The 21,495-nt window shown below is 50.2% G+C and overlaps 2 protein-coding genes across 2 annotated transcripts in view; both read left to right on the top strand.

The window, feature by feature from the left end:
• The window catches only part of ACCSL (1-aminocyclopropane-1-carboxylate synthase homolog (inactive) like), a 143,930-nt gene that overhangs the window by 22,489 nt on the left and 99,946 nt on the right, over positions 1 to 21,495 (top strand). The window lies entirely within an intron of this gene.
• CUNH11orf96 (chromosome unknown C11orf96 homolog) lies at positions 499 to 2,186 on the top strand (the record flags this gene model as incomplete). The annotated part of the gene is made up of 1 exon (XM_032167957.2): positions 499 to 2,186. A coding segment is annotated over one exon (1,080 nt), but the record flags the coding sequence as incomplete, so codon positions are not given.

The following is a 21,495-nucleotide window of genomic DNA, read 5'->3' as shown; positions in this document are numbered from 1 at the left end:
ATCAGATACTAGTGGACCAGTTACTTATCCCCTCTGTGCCTGGTTTTCCCATATGTAAAAATGAGAGAATACCAATTACCTCATAGGGCTGCTGCTGTGAAGATTAAACAGGATAATATATGTAAAACAGAGCTCGTGGTTGGCTTGGAGTACAGCTCTCCAGATGGTAGCTATTATTATTGTTGTTGTTGTTGTTGTTAGTGCCATATCCAGTGTCACTCTTCAGAGCACGAATGGGGGTGCCCGAGGGACTTGGGTGGCGGAGAGAGGAGACAAACATAAAGAAGACATCTAGGGAAGGGAAGAACCGGAATGGAATAATCGAGATGTGTTTGCTTTCGTGTGCGCGTGTGTGTGTGTGTGTGTGTGTGTGTGTGCGCGCGCGCGCGCGCCTGCGGAGTGGGGTGGCAAGGATCCAGAGGGGGAACCCGCCCCTTCCTCCGAGCTCAGCTCTGGGGAGTCGGGCGCTCAGGCTCGCCAGGCTGCAAAGAGAGCTGAGAGCTGCCTCGCGCCCCGCGCAGAACCGGCGGTGTAATAACCAGCGCCTCGAGTGTGTACATCTGGGACCAGAGGGCGGGGGAGGGGGACCCGCGCCCCCGCGGCCAACCCGGTTGGTGCAGACTTGGGGATCCCAGAAGGGACAGTGCCCGCCCAGTCCCGGCGATTGAGGGTCCCTGCCCGGGCGCAGCTCGGGCCAGCCGCGTGTTCTGGGGCCGCGGCTTCTCCCGGAACCCCCGCGGGCGGGGCCTGCCTTCCGGAGCCGGTTGGCGGGGGACAGGCGGCGCCGGGGAAGGGGCCGTTACTTTCCCAGAGTGGCGGGGCGACGTCAGGCGGAAGGGCGCGGGGCGCGCACGCTTTAAATGGCATTCGCTGTCATCCGAGCTCAGAGCCGTGTGGGCAGCCGCGGGCTATATAAGCCGCGAGCCGGGCCGCCGCGGGGCAGACGGCTACAGCAGCGGCGGCGAGCGCCTCGGAGCGCGGCGGAACAGCGCCCCCCGAGCCCCGCGCCCCCCGACGGGTCCTCCCGCCCGCCCGCCCTCCCGAGGAGCGCCGGCCCGGGCCCGCGAGGGCCGCCGCCACCCCGCAGCAGATTTGGATCCCCCGCCCGGCGAGCCCCCGGCTGCTGCCTCCCGGGGGTCCCCGGCGCAGCGGCCGCCCCCAGAGAGCCCCGGCGCCCCGCCGCCCGGCCCCGCAGACGCCGAAGGCGCCATGGCCGCCAAGCCCGGCGAGCTGATGGGCATCTGCTCCAGTTACCAGGCGGTGATGCCGCACTTCGTGTGCCTGGCCGACGAGTTCCCGCAGCCGGTGCGGCCCGCCAAGCTGTCCAAGGGCCGGGGCCGGCTGCGGCGGCCGCGCCAGTCTCGCTTCAAGACGCAGCCAGTGACCTTCGACGAGATCCAGGAGGTGGAGGAGGAAGGGGTGTCCCCCATGGAGGAGGAGAAGGCCAAGAAGTCGTTCCTGCAGAGCCTGGAGTGCCTGCGCCGCAGCACGCAGAGCCTGTCGCTGCAGCGGGAGCAGCTCAGCAGCTGCAAACTGAGGAACAGCCTGGACTCCAGCGACTCCGACTCGGCCCTGTAAGGGGCGCCGCCCGCGGGGGGGACGCGCGCGTCCGCGGTCCGCGCGGGGACCAGCGTGTGAACCCCGAGAGTGCCCGCGCGGTGCTCCCGGGGGACCTGCAAGGACCCGGGACCGCCGCTTCTCGCGCGCTCGGACTCCCGCCCCGCTGCGAACCGGTTGGTGCGCCCCTCGCCGCGCTCGCCCTGGCCCGGGGGCGCCGGGAGCGGGGCCGCTTTCCTTGTCCTTGTAAATGTTTATTTTTTAACTCTTCCCAGTGCGAACTCTGCTGTGAGTGTGTGCGGGGAGGCGCGCCCGCGCTGAGTCGGCGGCGGGTCGCCACTCCATGCGCTTGTCCGATGGTTTGCAACTCCGATTTTGCACACCGCTCCACCGTGCCCCCCAGCGCACACCCGTTCACACTCACGCCAACACGCTCGCTGAACACTTTTATAATTGTTAGGCGTGGCCGTTGGGACTTGGGGCGCAGCGCAGCTGCTGCTGCGTCTGGAGGATTGATATTTATTTTTGCATTGCGATGGCTGAAGGCGTTTATTTAACGATCTTTTTACCTGGATATGTCTGTGAGGCTCCTGAAAGGAGACAAATAAAGTCAATATATTTGCACAGTGCATTTTTCCAGGCTCTTGACTTTTTGCGCCTTCGTGGTCCAGGCTCCCAAGACTCGGGGAGGTGGGGGAGGAGGTGGCAGGGGGATGCCGGACCAGGGAGCCGGGAGTGGGGCTACTTCCACAAGCTTCGGTCATTGGAACAAGGTTGCGCCACCCGTGCGCGGGTCGGTTGCCTGCCTCCCCAAGTGGATCCGCCCCCGGTCCAGAGTGCTCCTGCGTCCCTGGTCTATTCCCCATCGCCGGCATCCGGGCGGAAGTGAAGCCGCAGGCGGGGCGGAGGCGGAGCTGAGGATGGAGAGCTGTCTCCTCCGTGCAGTTGACTTCCCCGAGCTGGGGTCAGCGTCCTCGCCCCGCACCCGCCACAGAAGACGCATCTCCCTCTGCGCTGATTCCTGGCGGCGGGTAGGGAGATGCCGGAGCCAGCAATGCGAGATGTTTGGGCGTTGGGACCCGAGAGTGGGCTGGGGGCCAGCCTGGGTTGGTCGAGAGTGTGGGTGCGCGCTCGCTGTCGCGGGCAGGTGACTCCCTGACCGCAGTTGACTCAGCGCAGTGCCCGGCGCTCCTGCGCTGCGGGGGAAACCGCGGCCGCTCTGTCTCCAGCCCTTCTCTGCGTTCCGCAGGGTTCCTCCAGGAGGGTGGGGCATGTCTTTGGTTAGAGCCTGAAGGGCACCTGGGTACCATCGAGTCCTTCCCTTCTCCCCGCCCCTGCCTTTGTTTACGGATGAGAAAACAAGCCTAGGGTCACAGGGAGAGGAGCGCCCCCAGTTCTCCGGACTCCCGGTCCAGGACTCCTTGCACCGCAGAAGTTGGTCTTTCCAGTGCTCTTCAGCCACTTCCCGAATCCCTGTCTTCCTCCTAAATCCTCTGGTTTAGCAGTGTGGCAGGGCCACCTGGCTGCAGATGGCCACCAAGGTAACAAACTACATTTGGTTGAGCCGGGCAGGTCCCCACACTTGGGCCTCCTCACAGACCCTCCCTCCAGGATTACTCCAGGGCTGACCCACCCCGACAGGTTTAGGGCTCCCGCTCCGGTTGCGGCGTCTCTGTGATCGGGCGCCCTCTGGTGGTGGGGCTGGTGCGTGGGGGTCAGGAATCTCTAGGAGATAACCCATTCTCTCAGCTGCAGCGCTGGGCTCTGGAGAAGACAGCAGAGGAAATGAAACAAAGAAACAAAAGTGGAACCACAGGGCCCGAGAGGGTGTTCTTCCCTCGGCTCAGAGAGAGCACAGGCCATGGCCTTGGTGGCTGTGGTATTTGGCCCGTGTCCCAGCCCCTGAGAACACACTGGCCCAACGACGGGTTCCATTGCGGTGGGGTGTCATGGCAGGAGACTCTTACCTGCAAAGGCCTCAGAGATGTGAGGCCACTGTGGGTCGATGCTTTATTCCAGCCAGGGCAGCTGCCACCACTGGACTAGTTTGAGCTCCACGGAGTGGGAGGAACTTCCTCTGAGCCCAGCCTCATTCTCTTCTCTCTCCAAAGAAACTACCTGAGGCAGAGGGGTGGACCCCACATCCTGTGCCCCTCTCTCTGTCTTACCTCTTCGGCAGCAGCTCCTCTTTCTACTCTTCAGGAGCTAGATGTCCCAAGTGTCTGGAAGACCTTCCAGTGGGCTTCTAGACCCTTCAGGCCTGAGATCCTCCCCTCTGCATAGCCTTCTGTCGTGGAAGAACCTCCTTCTCAGCCGGGCAGTGATTCATGCCTGTAATCCCAGTGCTTTGGGAGGCCTAGGTGGGCAGATCGCTTGAGCCCAGGAGTTCGAGACCAGCGTGGGCAACATGGTGAAATCCTATCTCTACAAAAAAAAAAAAAAATTAGCCAGACGTGGTGGTGCACACCCGTGTTCCCAGCTTATTCAGGAGGCTGAGGGGAGAGGATCACCTGAGCCCAGGGACGTGGAGGCTGCAGTGAGCAGTAATTGCGGCACTGCACTCCAGTGTGGGCGACAGAGTGAGACCCTGTCTCAAAAAACAGAAACAACGAACAAACAAAAAGAACCTCCTGCTGCCTTCAGCCCCTACCCGAAGGGTCTCCTTGGGTTACCCCAGCCAACAACAGAGGTTATTGCGGGGACTATATTCCCTGCTCAGCTGTGGGCAGGCCCAGCACTGAGTAGGTGCTTCTGAAATGTTTGAGCTGAAATGAATAAAGAGGTGCTGAGGAAAATCCGTTCCTATCTTGCCTACTTCTGTTTTGTTGTTGTGGTTTGTTTGTTTGTTTGTTTTGAGGTGGAGTCTCACTCTGTCACCCAGGCTGGAGTGCAGAAACATGATCTCAGCTCACTGCAACCTCTGCCTCCCAGGTTCAAGCGATTGTCCTGCCTCAGCCTCCTGAGTAGCTGAGATCACAGGCATGCCTGTGAGTAGCCACCATGCCCGGCTAACTTTTGTATTTTTAGTAGAGACAGGTTTCACCATGTTGGCCAGGCTGGTCTCGAACTCCTGACCTCAAGTGACCTGCCCTCCACGGCTTCCCAAAGTGCTGGGATTACAGGCGTGAGCCACCATGCCTGGCCCTGGTTTGTTTTTTAAGTTATTCTTGTAATTTTTTATTGCCCTGGAAATACTTGTTTATTATAATACAAAACAAGTCAGTCATACTCCCATCACCCAGAGATAAACAAGTTAACATTTTGGAGGTGATGCCTATATATGCATGTTTATTTTCTTTTACCAAATGAGTTTATATTCCACATGCTATTTTTCAACCTGCTTTTTAAATTAATTGGATTTGCATTTCATATCAGTATGCATCGATCCACATCATAGCTTTTCATAAATTCTATTGAATAGATACTCCATATTTAATTAAGTGAATGCTCCACTATTTAGTATAAAAGTGATGTCTTATTTGTCCCAGTTTCTTAGTTTTCCCAGAAACGGGTAGTTCTAAGGGTTGATGTGGAGAGAAGTCTGATAGAAGCCGTGTCCCAGACAGGCAGAGGGAGGGAGTTTGGGATGCTGCAGTATTAGAGGGATCAGGCTGGTCCTGGAAAGCCATGGTCCCTGGGCTACATGGGGGTTGCTCTCTGGTTCTGAACATCTCTGCCCTGCACAGAGGAAGGAGGGCAGACTGGAGGGTAGGGAGCTTGTGTTAGTCCGTTCTGTGTTGCTATAAGGGAATATCTGAGACTAGGTAATTTGTAAAGGAAAGAGAATTATTTGGCTCACAGTTCTGCAGGCTGTACAAGCATGGCACCAGCATGTTCTTCTGATGAGGGCTTGAGAAGCTTCCACTCACGGTGGAAGGTGGAGGGGGAGCAGGCATGTCACATGGCCAGAGAGGGAGCAAGAGGGAGGCCAGAGTCTTTTAAGCAAGCAGCTCTCCCATGAACCAACAGAGTGAGAGCTCACACATCGCCGTGGGGAGGGCACTAGCCATTCATGAGGGATCCACCCTTACGACCCAAACGCTTCTGACCAGGCCCCGCCTCCAACACTGGGGGTCACATTTCAACATGAGATTTGGAGGGGACAAACACCCAAATCATATCAGGGCTCCTACCAGGCCCCTCTGGAACCGCGGGGGCTCAGCTCCTCCCTGTGCTCACAGGCATTCCAAGGTGGCACCCAGCTCCAAGGAGAGGCGAGCTGGGGCTGGCTGGGCTGGGCCAGATATTAGAAGAGGAGGGAAGAGTGGGCAAGACATACAATGAAGGAGAAAGAGAGAGCAAGAGTCAGAGAGGTGGAGAGGAAGGAGGTCCCTCAGGGAGACAGGAACACTCAGTGACAGAGAGAAGGCAATGGAAAGAGAAAGAGATGCAGGGGAATAGGACCAGGAGCCAGAGGATGTTGGATGTTGAGAGACAGAAGGATAAAGGCCCCCCTGGGAGATGGAGAGACACTAAGACAGGGAGAGAGAGAGAGAGACCCATAGGGGTAGGAAGGAGGGAAGGGGAATAGGAAGAGGTGTTCCTGGATAATGGGGCTCAGAGGAGAGAGAAGACAGGAGCGCGGGTGTCTGAAGGAGCTGTGGAGCAGGCATGAGCTGGGTGGGTGGATGATTGCCCAGCTGGCTGGATTTATAGGCCTGTCCAAGGAGTCGCCTGCGTCCTTCCCCTCCCTGCCTGGGCTTCAGCCTGCAGTCCTAGCCTGGGTGATGAGTTTTCAAACAGGCTGGAGCCCAGACCAGGCAGAGGTTAATAAGTGGCCATCCCAGCTCTGGCTGACAGCCAGCTAAACATTTCTCTCTGGCCCTGGGGGAGATGTTTAGCAGAGAGCTCCTTTTGCTGATTTAAAAGCCAGCTTGGCTTTTGCAGCCCACTGTGTGTCAGGGTTCGAGAGGGAAGGGCTGCCCATGATCCCAGGGAATTGAGGTCAGCTATGGACTTCAGCTCTCCCTCCTGAAGCACATTTGGGGTAGGCCTTAGGCCCTTTGGCCTCTGGGAAAATAGCAGAGGGGATAAAGGCCACCATTCAGTGCGCACCTCCGATCGACACTCTACTTTCATCCTGATAAAGTTTCTCAGGCATTTTACAGGTGAGAAAACTGAGGCTCGGAGGGGTTAATTTTCTTAACCAATGCGACACAGATAGTCGGGGGTGAGCTGGGTTGCAACACTTTATTTATTTATTTATTTGAGACAGAATCTCCCTCTGTCACCCAGGCTGGAGCGCAGTGGAGCAATCTTGGCTCACTGCAACCTCTGCTTCCCAGGCTCAAGTGATCCTCCCACCTCAGCCTCCTAAGTAGCCAGCACTAGAGGCATGCACCACCACACTTGACTATTTTTTAAATTTTTTGTTGAGACGGGGCCTCCCTATATGGCACAGGCTGGTCTTGAACTCCTAGGCTCAAGCAACCCTCCCACCTCAGCCTCCCAATGTGATGAGATTACAGGTGTGAGTTACTTCTCACTGTAACCCCCTGTGGGACAGCCATGAGACTGGGCTTGGCAGCTCTCCTGCTACAGGGAGTGTAACTGACCAGCAGGTGCTCTGGATTTGAAGCTATTGCCTTCTTTGACTGAGGCTGAACCCCCCTAGGGGCTGCTCCCTACCAACATATGCATAGCTGGGACACAGAGGCAGAACTGTGCTTGGGAGATATGAGATTTCTTTATTGTGGTCTTTGGTTCAGAGATTCCCTAATGGCTCTGCTGAAGCCGTTTGAGCCTGCAGCATGGTTGATGGACAACCACTCTCAGGGCCAGACTTGCATAGTGGCCTGCAGGCCCTCCCAGTCTTCCCAGCTCCTTCTGTTTGACTGCACACAGGCATGACTCCTTTACAGATCCTCGTACATTTCGTCCCATCATGGTGTCTGCTTCCTGGAGAACCTGAGCTGGCACCCCCCTCCAACTCCCAGCAGCTTCCTGGTGCTTCCATGCCTCCTTGGCACAGGGGAGGGTGGTGGGCACCATTTTGGGAAGAACTGCAGGGAGATAGCAAATTTTACCAAACAGATCTGTGTTATAACGGTCTGCTGGGCCTGTGTCTCTGCATAGGGAATAAGCACAGCATGGCCTCTGTGTACCTATAGGATGTGAAAGGAAAAGAAATCGTGGAACCCCAAAGTCACTAAGCCAAAGGGAAAGCCAAGCTGGGAACTGTGTCAGGCAAACCTGCCTCCTATTTTATTTCTAAATCAGATAGCTACAAAGATTAAAAAGTTACTTACTGGCCGGGCATGGTGGCTCACGCCTGTAATCCCAGCACTTTGGGAGGCTGAGGCGGGTGGATCACTTGAGGTCAGGAGTTTGAGACCAGTCTGGCCAACATGGTGAAACCCCATCTCTATTAAAAATACAAAAATTAGCTGGGCGTGGTGGCGGGCGCCTGTAATCCCAGCTACTCGGGAGGCTGAGGCAGGAGAGTCGCTTGAACCCCGAAGGTGGAGGTTGCAGTGAGCCAAGATCGCGCCACTGCACTCCAGCCTGGGTGACAAAGCAAGACTCCATCTAAAAAAAAACAAACAAACAACAACAACAAACATCCTTACCTCCCTCACAATTTGCCCTCAAGGAAGGGCCTCAAGATCTGTACCCTAAAACAATTCTGTTGAATTTCACCCTGGCAAAGTGAGCTGATAGTTTACATTGAAAATCATTCCTCTGCTCACCTGAGACAAATGCATATCTGATTGTTTCCTCTGCCTTATTGTTTATGTAAAAATGCAGATTCACTGAGCCAGACTACATTGTGTATTCAGTGAAAGGCTGATCAAGGACTCAAAAGAATGCAACATTTGTCTCTTATCTACCTATGACCCGGAAGCCCCCACCTTCGAGTTGTTCTGCCTTTCTGGATGGAACCAATGTACATCTTACACATATTGATTGATGTCTCATATCTCCCTAAAATGTGTAAAACCAACCTGTGCCCTGACCACCTTGGCCACATGTTGTCAGAACCTCCTGAGGCTGTGTCACGGGCATGTCCTTAACCTTGGCAAAGGAAACTTTCTAAATTGATTGAGACTTGTCTCAGAGATATTTTGGGTTCACAAGGGCAAGTGGGTGAGGGACTCCCACATAGACTCTCCTCCTTTCAGTCTGTCTATGCCAAAGGCCATATTGACTCATAAAGGCCATCTGGCCATTCACCTCCCAGCCCCGTGGTAGAGTGCTCGTTTTTCACCAACATTGATTTTTCCCTTCCTCCAGGGCACGCAGCCAGTGTATACATCCCAGATTCTCTTGTGTGGTCTTAAGATAGTGGGTGTACCAGTCCCTCCCCACCAGTATTCTCTTTCTCCTTCCCACAAGGGGGCACAGGGATGTGCCTACAACCCAGCGGGGTGATCAAGCCCACAAGCCCAAGGGCCTAGGGGATGCCAGAGAAGCAAGATGGAAGGACCCCAGGTCCCTGAATGACCTTGTGGAGCCGAACAGCCTGTGAGTCGGGAGTGATCACCTTGGACTATCACAGCTGAGGGTGCACACTTCTTTATCCTTTGAGCCACCGAATCCTTGTTGGATGTCTTTAGCAGCCTTTCCCTACCACAAATAAGCAGAAATTAGTACAATCCTGGTAGTGTGGTGCTGTCTTGACAAAAACTCTGAAACATAAGGCATTGACTTAGTGATTTTCCTGCATGCAGGAAGGGTACACATATTGTAGGCTGGAAAGTTGAAGACCCTTGTTATCCCTGGGAAAAGCGTCCGGCAAAAACCATTTTTATGACATTGTGGAAAAGCAATCCTGAGTCAACCAAGCCTATAGCAATAAGAGAAGTGGTTGGAAAGAGCTAGAATATTAATATGCATTGGCTGCTCTTTGTGGCTTTTAGCAAATTATTCCAAGAAAGTCAGGAGAGATAGAAAGTCATAGACAGAACCTAGAAACCTGGGGCCTTACAGAAGCAAAAGCCACCTGCCTTTATAATCCACAGAGTGGGAGTTCTGTTGTTGCTTAGCCTTTCTCCAAGGCCACCCAAGGAGCCTAGTGAAAGCTCCAGCCCTGGAGCCAGGCTAGATGAAGGGTGTTATCTTCCCACTCCAATCTATTGTTTTAGAATAGTCCCAAGGTAGCTGAGAATTAAAATGGGCCGGCTGGGCCAGAGCAGGAAACAAAGTAATAAAGCAGGCTCCAGACCTCTGGGGAGAGACATCTTTGGATGTGGTTATTGGCACCTGGAACTGTCTGGAAGCACAAAGACCAGAAGCCTTTTAAGTATTTGAGGGAATTTTATTGCCAAGAAAACCAGGAATAGCAGTGAATGATTATGATTGTTTGACCCCCCAAAGCAACCCTCCAAAGAGGCCAGATCTTTTTTTAAAAATGTGTAATATGTAGTATGTAATGCAGAAGCTGTAACAGGGGTTGCTATTAAATTACATTGTAGGGCTGGATGCCGTGGCTTCCGCCTGTAATCCCACCCTGGGAGGCCGAGGCAGGTGGATCACTTGAGGTCAAGAGTTTGAGACCAGCCTGGCCAACATGGTGAAGCCCTGTCTCTACTAAAAATACAAAAATTAGCCAGGCATGTTGGCGCATGCCTGTAATCCCAGCTACTCGGTAGACTGAGACTGAGGCAGGAGAATCACTTGAATCCTGGAGGTGGAGGTTATAGTGAGCTGAGATCATGCCACTGCACTCCAGCCTGGGCAACAGAGTAAGAGTCTGCTTCAAAAAAAAAAAAAGTACATTGTAGATTGTACATATTTATCTTATTTATCTTATATAGGTATCTTTTTTTTTTCTTTCCAACTTTTATTTTAGGTTGGGAATATATGTGCAGGTTTCTTCCATGGGTAAATTGCATGTCTCGGGGTTGGGTGTACAGATTATTTAGTCACTCAGATAATCAGCATAGTACCGACGGATAGTTTTTTCGTTCTTACTCTCCTCCCACCCTCCATCCTCAAGGAGGTTCCTGTGTCTGTTGTTCCTTTCTTTGTGTTCATGTGTACTCAATGTTTAGTTCGCGCTTATAAGTGAGAACGTGCAGTATTTGGTTTTCTGTTCTGTGTCAACTTAATGGAGGAGACCACCCCTCATATTGTCTTATTCCCAATTTCTGCCTCCAAAGAAAGAAGAAGTAAAAACTAAAAGGCAGGAATGAAATCCACAGGCCGGCAGCCCAGTGCCGCGCCCTGGGTCTGGCTAAATATCGTCCCCTGACCTAACCAGTTATGTTATCTATAGATTCCAGACATTGTATGGAAAAGCACGGTGAAACTCCCTGTCCTGTTCTGTTCCGTTCTGATTACCGGTGCATACAGCCCCCAGTCATGTACCCTCTGCTTGCTCAATCGATCATGACCCTCTCACGCCGACCCCCTTAGAGTTGTAGGCCCTTAAAAGGGACAGGAATTGTTCACTTGGAGAGCTCGGTTTTTGGAGACGTGAGTCTTGCCGAAATTCCCGGCCAAATAAAGCCCTTCCTTCTTTAACTCGGTGTCTGAGGGGTTTTATCTGCGGCCTGTCCTGCTACAAGCTCACGTAGGATAAGAGGCCAGAGCTTTTAATACTCACTTTGCTGCAGACGTGGCCACACAGGATGATGGGAAAAGGAGGATCTCCCAGAACCGGGTTGGCCATATTTGCCAACTGAGGAACCTCCTCTGCCAGAGCGAGGTCCTCATCGTTGCTGCCAGGAGGGTCTGCCTGTTGCTATGCACAGTGACTGCTGAGTGTTTCCATTGTTTACTTTTCCAGATGGACATTTTTACTGTGGTTTTCCCGTCTCTGTCTGTCAGAGGCATTTGAACCAGAGCAACTCCATCTTGAACAGGGGCTGGGTAAAATAAGGCTGAGACCTGCTGGGCTGCAATCCCAGGAGATCAGGCATTCTTTGTTATAGGATGAGACAGGAGGCTGGCGCAAGTGCAGATCACATAGACCTTGCTGATAAAAGGATGAGGTATGCCGGGTGTGGTGGCTCACGCCTGTAATCCCAGCACTTTGGGATGCCGAGGTGAATGGATCACGAGGTCAGGAGTTCGAGACCAGCCTGGCCAAAGACACCAGCATGGTGAAACCCCATCTCTACTAAAAAAAACAAAAATTGGCCAGGCGCGGTGGTGGGTGCCTGTAATCCCAGCTACTTGGGAGGCTGAGGCAGGAGGATTGCTTGAACCCAGGAGGTGGAGGTTGCAGTGAGCCAAGATCACACCGTTGCACTCCGGCCTGAGCGACAGAGTGAGATTCTGACTCAAAAAAAAAAAGGATGAGGTAAAGAAGCCGGCCAAAACCCACCAAAACCAAGATGGTGATGAAAGTGACCTCTGGGTGTCCTCACTGTCCATTATATGCTAATTATAATGCATTAGCATGCTAAAAGTCACTCCCCTCAGCGCCATGACAGTTTACAAATGCCACGGCCATGTCAGGAAGTTCACCTATATGGTGTAAAAGGGGAGGAGCCCTGAACTCTGAGAATTGCCCACTCCTTTCCCGGAAAATTGATGACTAATTCACCCCTTGTTTAGCATATAATCGAAAAATAACCATACAAACCATAGGTTGCTCTGCCTATGGTGTAGCCATTCCTTATTCCTTTACTTTCTTAATAAACTTGCTTTCACTTTACACTATGGACTCGCCCCGAATTCTTTCTTGTGGGAGATCCAAGCACCCTCTCTTGGAGTCAGGATTGGGACTCCTTTCCGGTAACATGTACACGGCTGTATTGGGGTGTGCAAGGTGACTGGGGAAGGGGTGGTGGGAACAGGTGACTTGTCTTGCAGTTTCTATGTCACGGGACCATGAGGAGCCACATGTGGCTCTGGAGAGGACCTTCATTCTCTGATACCCTGTGCTTTGACCTGGAATTGTAACTAGATGGGATTGGGGGTTGACTTCCTTGGAGATGAGCAAATGTGTTTTGTTATGGGATGAAGTGTCACACCGAAGTGGCCTCATTGTTTGGAGTGATACCTGAGGTTTGTTGTCTCATGCCGAGGAAATCAAGGACGCAGACACACAAGGAGTGAGGTTAAGAGTGGAGGTTTAAAAGGTGAAAGAAAGAGAAGAGCTTTCTCCTGCAGAGAGAGGGGTCCCAAGCGGGTTTTCTGGTCTGCAGCAAAATGGGGGGAGTGGTTATAGATGAGCTTGAGGAGGTGGTGTCTGATTTACATAAGGCACAAAAGATTGGTCGGACCAGGTGTGCCATTTGCATAGAGCGAGAAAATCTGGCCTTCCTTACCCTAATATTTTATTATGCAGATGGGTTCTCTACCTGGCTGGTGCCATGTTGCCTGTTTCTTTTCTTTCTTTCTTTCTTTTTTTTTTTTTTTTTTTTTGAGATGGAGTTTTGCTCTTGTTGCCTGGGCTGGAGTGCAATGGCACTATCTTGGCTCACTGCAACCTCTGCGTTTCAGGTTCAAGTGATTCTCCTGTCTCAGCCTCCCGAGTAGCTAGGATCACAGGCATGCACCACCACACCCAGCTAATTTTGTATTTTTTAGTAGAGATGGGGTTTCTCCATGTTGGTCAGGCTGGTCTCGAACTCTCCATCTCAGGTGATCTGCCTGCCTCAGCCTCCCAAAGTGCTGGAATTACAGGTGTGAGCCACCGTGCCCGGCCATTTATCTTTACTGTACATGTGGTGACAAAGAAAAGGAAAGATGGAGCCTTCAGCTGCCATCATTCACCTGTGCAAGCTTCCAGATTGCTTATCTGCAGCTTGATTTTTCAGACTGCTCTTTGTTAGGAAAGAAATGATTTTGGGGGCTGCTTTTGTTAAAATGGAAATTCTGCTGAGGACTCTGTTGCTATTACTATCTCCCTAAATAATTTCTTTCTATCTCCTGTATCAACATAAATAGCTTGTAGCGAGTCACATCACTGCAGTGAAGACTGCTAATGGTCCACAAAAGTCAATTTTCTGTACCTCCCTTGGCACAAGGCTAGACTAAACCTCTCAGCCTCCTTCCTTTGCAACGAGCATGGTCATGGACTGTCTTAGTCCATTTGTGCTGCTGTAACTAAATACCCTAGACTGGTAATTTATAAAGAGCAGAAATTTATTTCTTACCATTCTGGAGTCTGGGAAGTCTAAAGTCAAGGTGGCTGCGGGATTGGTGTGACAACTGTTACCACTCAGTGGGGTCTTCCTGCCCACTGCACAGACGAAACCAATTCAGAGATCACAGCATGATAAAGAGTTTAATTGATATGAGGCTGGCCACACCACATGGAAGATGGAGTTATTACTCAAACCAATCTCCCTGAAAATCTGGAAGCTAGGGTTTTCTAAGGATAGTTGGGTGGGCCACGGAGTCTACTTCTGGTTGGGGCCACAGGACTGGTGGGTGGGGTTCAGTGGGTCTGGGTGAAGGTGAGTCAGGTGGAGCTATTGGTCATCAGAAATGCAAACACTTGAAAAGACATCTCAAAAGGCCAGTCTTAGGTTTTACAATAGTGACGTTATCTGCAGGAGTAATTGGGGGAGTTGCAAATCTTGTTACCTCTGGAATAATGGCTGACAATTTTTTATGTCTACACCTTAGCACAATTCAAGCTCCTCTTCCTCCTACCCTGGTGGGCTTTCATTAGCTTTAGAAAGGCAGTTTAGTTTGGGGAAAGGCCTATTATCATTTAAACTATAAAATAAGTGTCTCCCAAAGTTAGCTTGGCCTCAGCTCAGGAATGACTGAGGGCAGTCTGGAGGTTAAAGGTGTTAACAGAAAAACTTCAGCTGAATTAAATTTAAAGGAGTTTAATTGAGCAATGAATGATTCGTGAATTCATTGGGCAGCCTCCAGAATCACAGAAGATTCAGAGAGACTCCTGTGCAGCCACGTGGTGAAAGAAGATATATAGACAAAAAAAAGGAAATGAGGTACAGAAATCAGAAGTGAGGTACAGAAACAACTGGACTGGTTGCATCTCAGCGTTTGCCTCATTTGAACACAGTTTGAACAGTTGGCTATGAACAGTTGGCTACATTTGGCCAAAACTCAGTGATTTGCACAGGTGTGGGCTACACCTTCACTTGTTATAGTTCACAATGTACAGAAAACCCTTTAGGCTGAACTTAAATATGTAAGGAGGCAGCTTTAGGCTAAACTTGATTAATGAAAGCAAGAGGGGGTTGATTAGATCAGATCTCTTTCTGTCATAATTTTCTCACTGCTCCAATTTTTTTTTTTTTTTTTTTTTTGAGATGGAGTCTCGCTCTGTTGCCCAGGCTGGAGTGCAATGGCATGATCTCAGCTCACTGCAACCTCTGCCTCCCCGGTTCAAGCGATTTTCCTGCCTCAGCCTCCTGAGTAGCTGGGACTACAGGCGTGTGCCACCGCGCCCGGCTAATTTTTTGTATTTTCAGTGGAGACGGCTTCACCGTGTTAGCCAGGCTGGTCTCAATCTCCTGACCTCATGACCTGCCCACCTCAGCCTCCCAAAGTGTTGGGATTACAGGCGTGAGCCACCTCACCCGGCCTACAATTTTTGTAAAGGTGGTTTCACAACCAAAATGAGTGACTGAGACAGGTGTTTCAATCAATTGAGGTTTATTGAGCCAGCTTGAGGGCACGGCCGGGAAAAATGCGACTCACAGATGCATCTGTGGCTGTTTTTTTTTCCCAAAGAGGTTCCCAGGAGGTTTAGTATTTATACATTTTTCTTAAAAGAGCGGTGGGGCGCAGCAGTGAGGTGAGTGGTTTCCTACATGTGAGACATGACTTAGTGCCCAGTGAATCTATATTTTACATAAGATAAGGTGAAGGTTTGAAGAAAAATGGGACAGAGGCAGCAGAACATCTCAGGGAGGGCGAAGGAACAATCCATCTGGTAAACCAAAAAGTATCTGAGATAGGTCTTGATGAATTCAGAGGTTTACTTTTGCCAAGGTTAAAGAGCATGGCCATTGATACAACCTCAGGAGGGCCTGAGAACGTGTCTCCAAGGTGGTTGGGTTACAGCTTGGCTTTATACATTTTAGGGGGACAGAAGTTACAAGCAGAAACATAAATCAATGCATGGAAAGTATCCATTAGTTCAGTCCAGAAAGTTAGGATATCTCAAAGTGGGGTGGAGTGGGGTGGGGTGGGAGGAGGGGGGTTCCAAGTCACAGGTGGATTCAAAGATTTCCTGATTGGTAATTAGTTAAAAGAGTTAAGCTTTGCCTGAAGAGTCTGAAGTCAACACAAAGAAATGCTTAAGATAGCAGGGGTTGCGGAAGCCAAGGTGCTTATGATGTAGATGAATCCTCCAGGTAGCAGGCTTCAGAGGGAATAGATGGTAAATGCCTCTTATCAGACCTTAAAAGGTGTCAGACTCTCTGGAAAAGACCTAGGAAGGGAAGGAGATTCTCTATAGATGCAAATTTCTGCAACATCAGACAGCTTTGCAGGGCCATTTCAAAATATGACAAAGAACTATATTTTGGAATAAAATACTTTGATTTCCTTCAGGCCCTGCTCTCTGTCATGTGATTCTATACCAGAGTCAGGTTGGAATTTGGTATCTTATTGCTACAAAGAGTGTGTTGTCAGTGTTATGATCTCTTGTTTTCATGTTAATGCTGGTCAGTTGTGCCTAAGCTCCAAAGGGAGGGGGTGTAACAAGGCATGTCTGACCGCCCCCACAACAACTTCCTGTCATGGCCGGAACTAGTTTTTCAGGTTTCTTTGGAATCCCCTTGGTCAAGAGGGGGGTCCAATTGAAACTGCCTTTGCAAAAATCGTAACTGAGAAAATTATGGCAGTAAAAGATATCAGACCTAACTGACCCATCTTGCTTCTAACCTCCGAACTGTCCTCGTTCATTCCTGGGCATAGGCCGAACTAGCGTTGGAAAGGAATTTATTGCATAGTTTATATAATAGCCCTTCCCAAAAGGCCAAATTGTTCTTGTAAAACAAATGAAAGGCCACCAGCCACCAAGTCAAAATGAGAGGGGCTGGAATTCTGAATTTTACCAGCGATTATTCAGGAGGTCATAAGATTTGCAACTTCCCCAATTATTCTTGAAGGTAACATCACTATTGTGAACCTAAGAAGGGCCTTTTGAGATGTCTTTTCAGGTTTTTCATTTCTCACAACCAGATGGCCCCACCTGGACCTGCCAACCAGTTCTATGGCCCCCACCCAGGAACCGACTCAGGAGAAAAGAACAGCTTTGACTCCCTGTGAGTTCATCCCCGAGCCAACCAATCAGCACTCCTGATTCACTGGCGCCCTACCCACCAAATTATCTTTAAAGACTGTGATCCCCAAGTTTTCAGGGAGACCGATTTGAGTAATGATAAAACTCCGGTCTCCTGCACAGCTGGCTCTGCATGAATTACTCTTTCCCTATTGCAATTCCCCTGTCTTGATAAATTGACTCTGTCCAGGCAGCGGGCAATGTGAACCCCTTGGGCAGTTACACGTTCAGTCTATTGGAGGGCTTACAATTTTATTTTTGGTTTACAGTCTCATCTTGTCTTTGTTCTGCACCTGGGAGGATAAGCTGGTGATTGACATCATCAGTGTGGAGTCTTTTGAAAAAGCAGGTTTCTGTTTAGCCCTTAGGGAAGAAAGTCTAAGGCAGTTTTCAACCTCCCATCCTGTCATGGCCATGAACTCAGCTTCCAGGCTTTCTCTGAGGTGCCCTTGGCCAACAGGGGGTCAGTTGGGGGCTTAGAATTTTATTTTGGTTTCTCAAGTATCTGATGAGGTCTGTTTTCTGCTTCCAAGATGGCGCCTTGTTGCTCCATCCTTTGGAGGGGATGAACACTGTGTGCACACATGGCAGAAGGTAGAAGGGCAGAAAAGGGCCCAAGCTAGTTCCCTCCAGCCCTTTTATAAGGCACTAATCCATCCATGAAGGTGGAGCCTGCATGACTTAATCAATTCCCAAAGGCCTCCCCTCTTCATACAACCACAGTGGGCGTTACATTTCAATGTGAATTTTGGAGAAGACACAATCAAACCACAGCATGGGCCTGGATTCTCCCCGGTGGAATGGCCGAGCCGGCGATGCACAGCACACTGGCCTAGGCCTGCAGACTGTGAGCATGTTGCTCCTATGTGCTTGTTCTTGCCGAAAGACAGAACAGGGGCACATCCATGGCCTGACGCTGACCAAGCAGGAGGAAATGCCTAGAGATCCTCATGACATTGAGCTGCCTGTGGATGTGGAATGTGGCCTCAAGATGGACTGCTAGCTGCGAGAGAAATTAACTTCTGCCTTCCTTCCAAACCAATGCATTCCTGCTGGGTCTCTTGATTATAGCAGTTGGAATTAGCCTAACTGATGCAAGGCCATTTCCCTCAGTCTATGTCCAACCAGGAGGATGTTCTCTGTCAGCAGTGGGGGATGGGGAGTGATACAAGAGACACAGGAAGAGTCCTGGGCTAGGACTGGGCCGTGCCAGACCCTAGCCCTGGCTCTACTCTGCCCTTGCTGTTTTGCTTTCAACAAACAATTTCCCCTCTCCTTCCCTGAGGGCCCTCCCAGCTTTAAGTTCTGGTAAACCTATCCTAGAATCCTGGCCCTCAGGGAGATTCAGGCAGGCAGGGTTTATAGAGACCAGGCATTCAGCCTCCTTCATGCATGAATGGGGAAACAGAGGCAGAACCTTCTCTGAAACCACAGCACCCCCACCCCATTCCTCTTCCCAGACTTGGGGAGAGTCCCAGAAACTCTGGGCTGGACTGTGGTGTGCTGAATAATTCATGCCAGACTCAACATAACAGCCTGAGCCCCATCCCACAGGAGGCTTGGGACCCCCTTCAATGTGCCACTGCCCCACAGCCCTGCTCCGGCCCCCACCAGGAGCATTTTGGGACCAGCTGGCTGGTTTTTAGGTAACCTCTGACCTCCCTTCTGGTCTTCTAGGGGGCATTCGCACAGTGCTACCCACTTCCACCATTGCCCAGGATGTGTGAGACATTCTAGGAGAGGCTGGCACCCAGGAGACTGCTATCCCTAGCCCCATGTCCCATAACACCCATCTTATTGTCTATTGCATGTGTTCTGAGGTTTATCAATTAGCTGTCTTTAGTCTGCCATGGAATGCCAGCCCCATAGAAAGTGGCTGAGCCCACTGAACTTGTTTTGAGCCATTCCGTTTTTCTTGAATTTATTTATATAGATATTTAAGGCCATGGCTTTTCCTCCAAGTACTTCTTTCACTATATTTGATTTTTACTGCCTTTTTTTGTTTGTTTGTTTGTTTGGAGACAGAGTCTCACTCTGTCACCCAGGCTGGAGTGCAGTGGCATTATCTCAGCTCACTGCAACCTCTGCCTCCCAGTTTCAACTGATTCTCCTGCCTCAGCCTCCCGAGTAGCTGGAATTACAGGCGTGCACTACCATGCCTGGCTAATTTTTGTATTTTTAGCAGAGATGAGGTTTCACCATGTTGACCAGGCTGGTCTCGAACTCCTGACCTCAAGTGATCTGCCCACCTCGGCCTCCCAAAGTGCTGGGCTTACAGGCGTGAGCTATCATGCCCGGCCTGTTTTTTACTGCTTTAAAGCAATACTGCAGTTTGTCTTTCCTCTTTGACCCAAAAGTTGTTTAAATGCTAGTTGTAATTTTTCCAAGTGGAGAAATATATTTCTATTCTGATCTAGTTTTTTTATTTGTTTTTTGTTTTTTTCCTTGAGATGGAGTTTCGCTCTTGTCACCCAGGCTGGAGTGCAGAGGCACGATCTTGGCTCACTGCAACCTCCGCTTCCTGAGTTCAAGCAATTCTCCTGCCTCAGCCTCCTGAGTAGCTGGGATTACAGGCGCCTGCCACCACACCTGGCGATTTTTTTTGTATTTTTTAGTAGAGATGGAGTTTCGCCATGCTGGGCAGGCCTGTCTCAAACTCCTGACTTCAGGTGATCCTCCCGCCTCGGCCTTCCAAAGTGCTGGGATTAGAGGCGTGAGCCACTGCGCCTGGCCTCTGACCTAGTTTTTAATTTATTTTTCTTTAATTTCATTGTGGCCAGATGTTTTCTATAGTACCTTTTATCTTTTTTGGGACATCGTTGAGATTATTCTTTGTGACTCTGAAAATTTCATGGCCACATGAAGGTATGGTGTGCTTACTCTTTTCCTGTGTCAAGTCTGCCCAATAAATTATATTATTAAATGTTAATAGCCTCTGTATCTGTGATACAGACTAATAGTCACTGCAATCTCTTCTCCTATTTTTCCTGGGGACAAGATTAGATTATATTTACCAACCCTTATCGATTGATGGGCCCATGAGACTCAGTTCTCTCCAATGGAATATGAGTAAAAATATGTGTGCTATTTCTAGACCTAGGTCTATGATGTAAAGATGCCTCTTCTGCATTTCCTACCTTCTTCCTACCAGCAGCAACCCAGATAGGGTGGTGGTTCAGCTGCTACCATGCTAATGGGGACACAGCCCACAGAGGTGGACTGAACATTTAGATGGGACCCACCTGCCTGGAATGCTTACCTCTTTCTACCACATGAGAAAGAAGGAAACTTCTTCCTTTGGTCATATTGTTTTGTTCTCTCTCTCTCTCTCCTCTCTCCTCTTTCTGATGCAGGAAAATAGGCTCTGGAGGTCGGGAACATAAGGCCGATTCACACTTCAGCTATAACAGGAAATATCCTCTCCATAGGGCATACACTGCGTAAATGACTTTGTAACTTTACTTCATCCTCTTTATTTACATAGGGCATACCCCAAGTGGAGGGTATTTAAACTCACTAGAACTCTGTAACAGGGCTTTGAGCCCCTGTGCTCGGGGTTGCCCCCACACTATGGAGTGTACATTCTTTTTCAATAAATCCTTTCATCCCTTCTTACTTTGTGCATTTTGTCCAATTCTTTGTTCGAGATGCCAAGAACATGAACACCTTCTACCTGTAACATCTCTCCCCCTCCCTCTCTCCCTCCCTCTCTTTCTCTCAGAGTCAACAATCTTTGCCCTAACAAATATAAAAATCTGTACTAAGAGTGAGGTGCTGCCATAATGGAAACCTAGTTGTCAGGCAGCAGGCAGCAGGAGGACAGATATTATAGGCTGGAAATCTACAGGCTCTTGGCCAAATAATAGGTGAAATTCTGTCCTGCAATAGCCAGAAAGAGAGATCTTGTACCTTCCAAGGCTGTAAGTAGAAGAGAAGTTGGGAAGAGCTAAAAGGTTAGTGAGTATCGGCTGTTCCTTGTTCCTTTTAGGAAGGTATGCAAAGAAAAGAGATGACGTTCGCAAGGACTGGCCAGATTTCAAACACAGATCAAAGGAAAAGGCAAGTGTCTAGAACAGTGGGGGCTTCTGTAACCCAAACAGCAGGACAGACAGCTGTGGCTCCGAGTCTTTCTCAAACACTATCCAATTAAGCAAAACATCTGTCCAAAGGATCCAGCTCCAAGGCAAAGATTAGACTAAGGGCAATGCTTCTCTCTTATGCCTATTATTCAACGTTTCTCAAAATAGCTGTCGTTAATGCAAGGAAAAAAGGCGTGGCTAAACCAGGAAGCAAAGAAATGAAGCAGGCTTGAGAAATATGTAAGAAAATAGCATCCTGGCTCATGAAATGACTGGAAGCAAATAGACTTGAAAGCTAATAAATCTTTCTGGGAATTGTTTTTTCCAGAAAAACCATAAAAGCCTGTAACTGTTTAGCCTCCCCAGATAGCCCTCAAGGAAGATGCATTTTCTGACACCCACTTCAGATGAGGATAATAGACAAGGGAGAATTATCCTGGCAGGGGAAGATGTTCTGGCTGCTGCGGTTTTGCCCAGGGACCACTCTGTATTGCCTGTGTTCTCTCTTCTGATCAGGGCTATGTATCGTGGCTTTCCTTTCCATGTCCCTCCATTGTCTATTTGGCAGATGAGTGGGACAGATGAATTGTCTTTTAGCTTGAGCACATCTGAGCCTGTGGAGAGGTCTATGCATCAGATACACAGGGCACAGTAACTGGATGGACGTTGGTTTGTGCCCCATGGAGAAGGGTTGAG

The sequence above is a fragment of the Hylobates moloch genome, unplaced genomic scaffold, assembly GCF_009828535.3.
Source record: "Hylobates moloch isolate HMO894 unplaced genomic scaffold, HMol_V3 SCAFFOLD_11, whole genome shotgun sequence".
Classification (NCBI taxonomy): Eukaryota; Metazoa; Chordata; class Mammalia; order Primates; family Hylobatidae; genus Hylobates; species Hylobates moloch.
The sequence above is the reverse complement of the archived record's forward strand: the minus strand, read 5'-3'. Positions and strand labels throughout refer to the sequence as shown.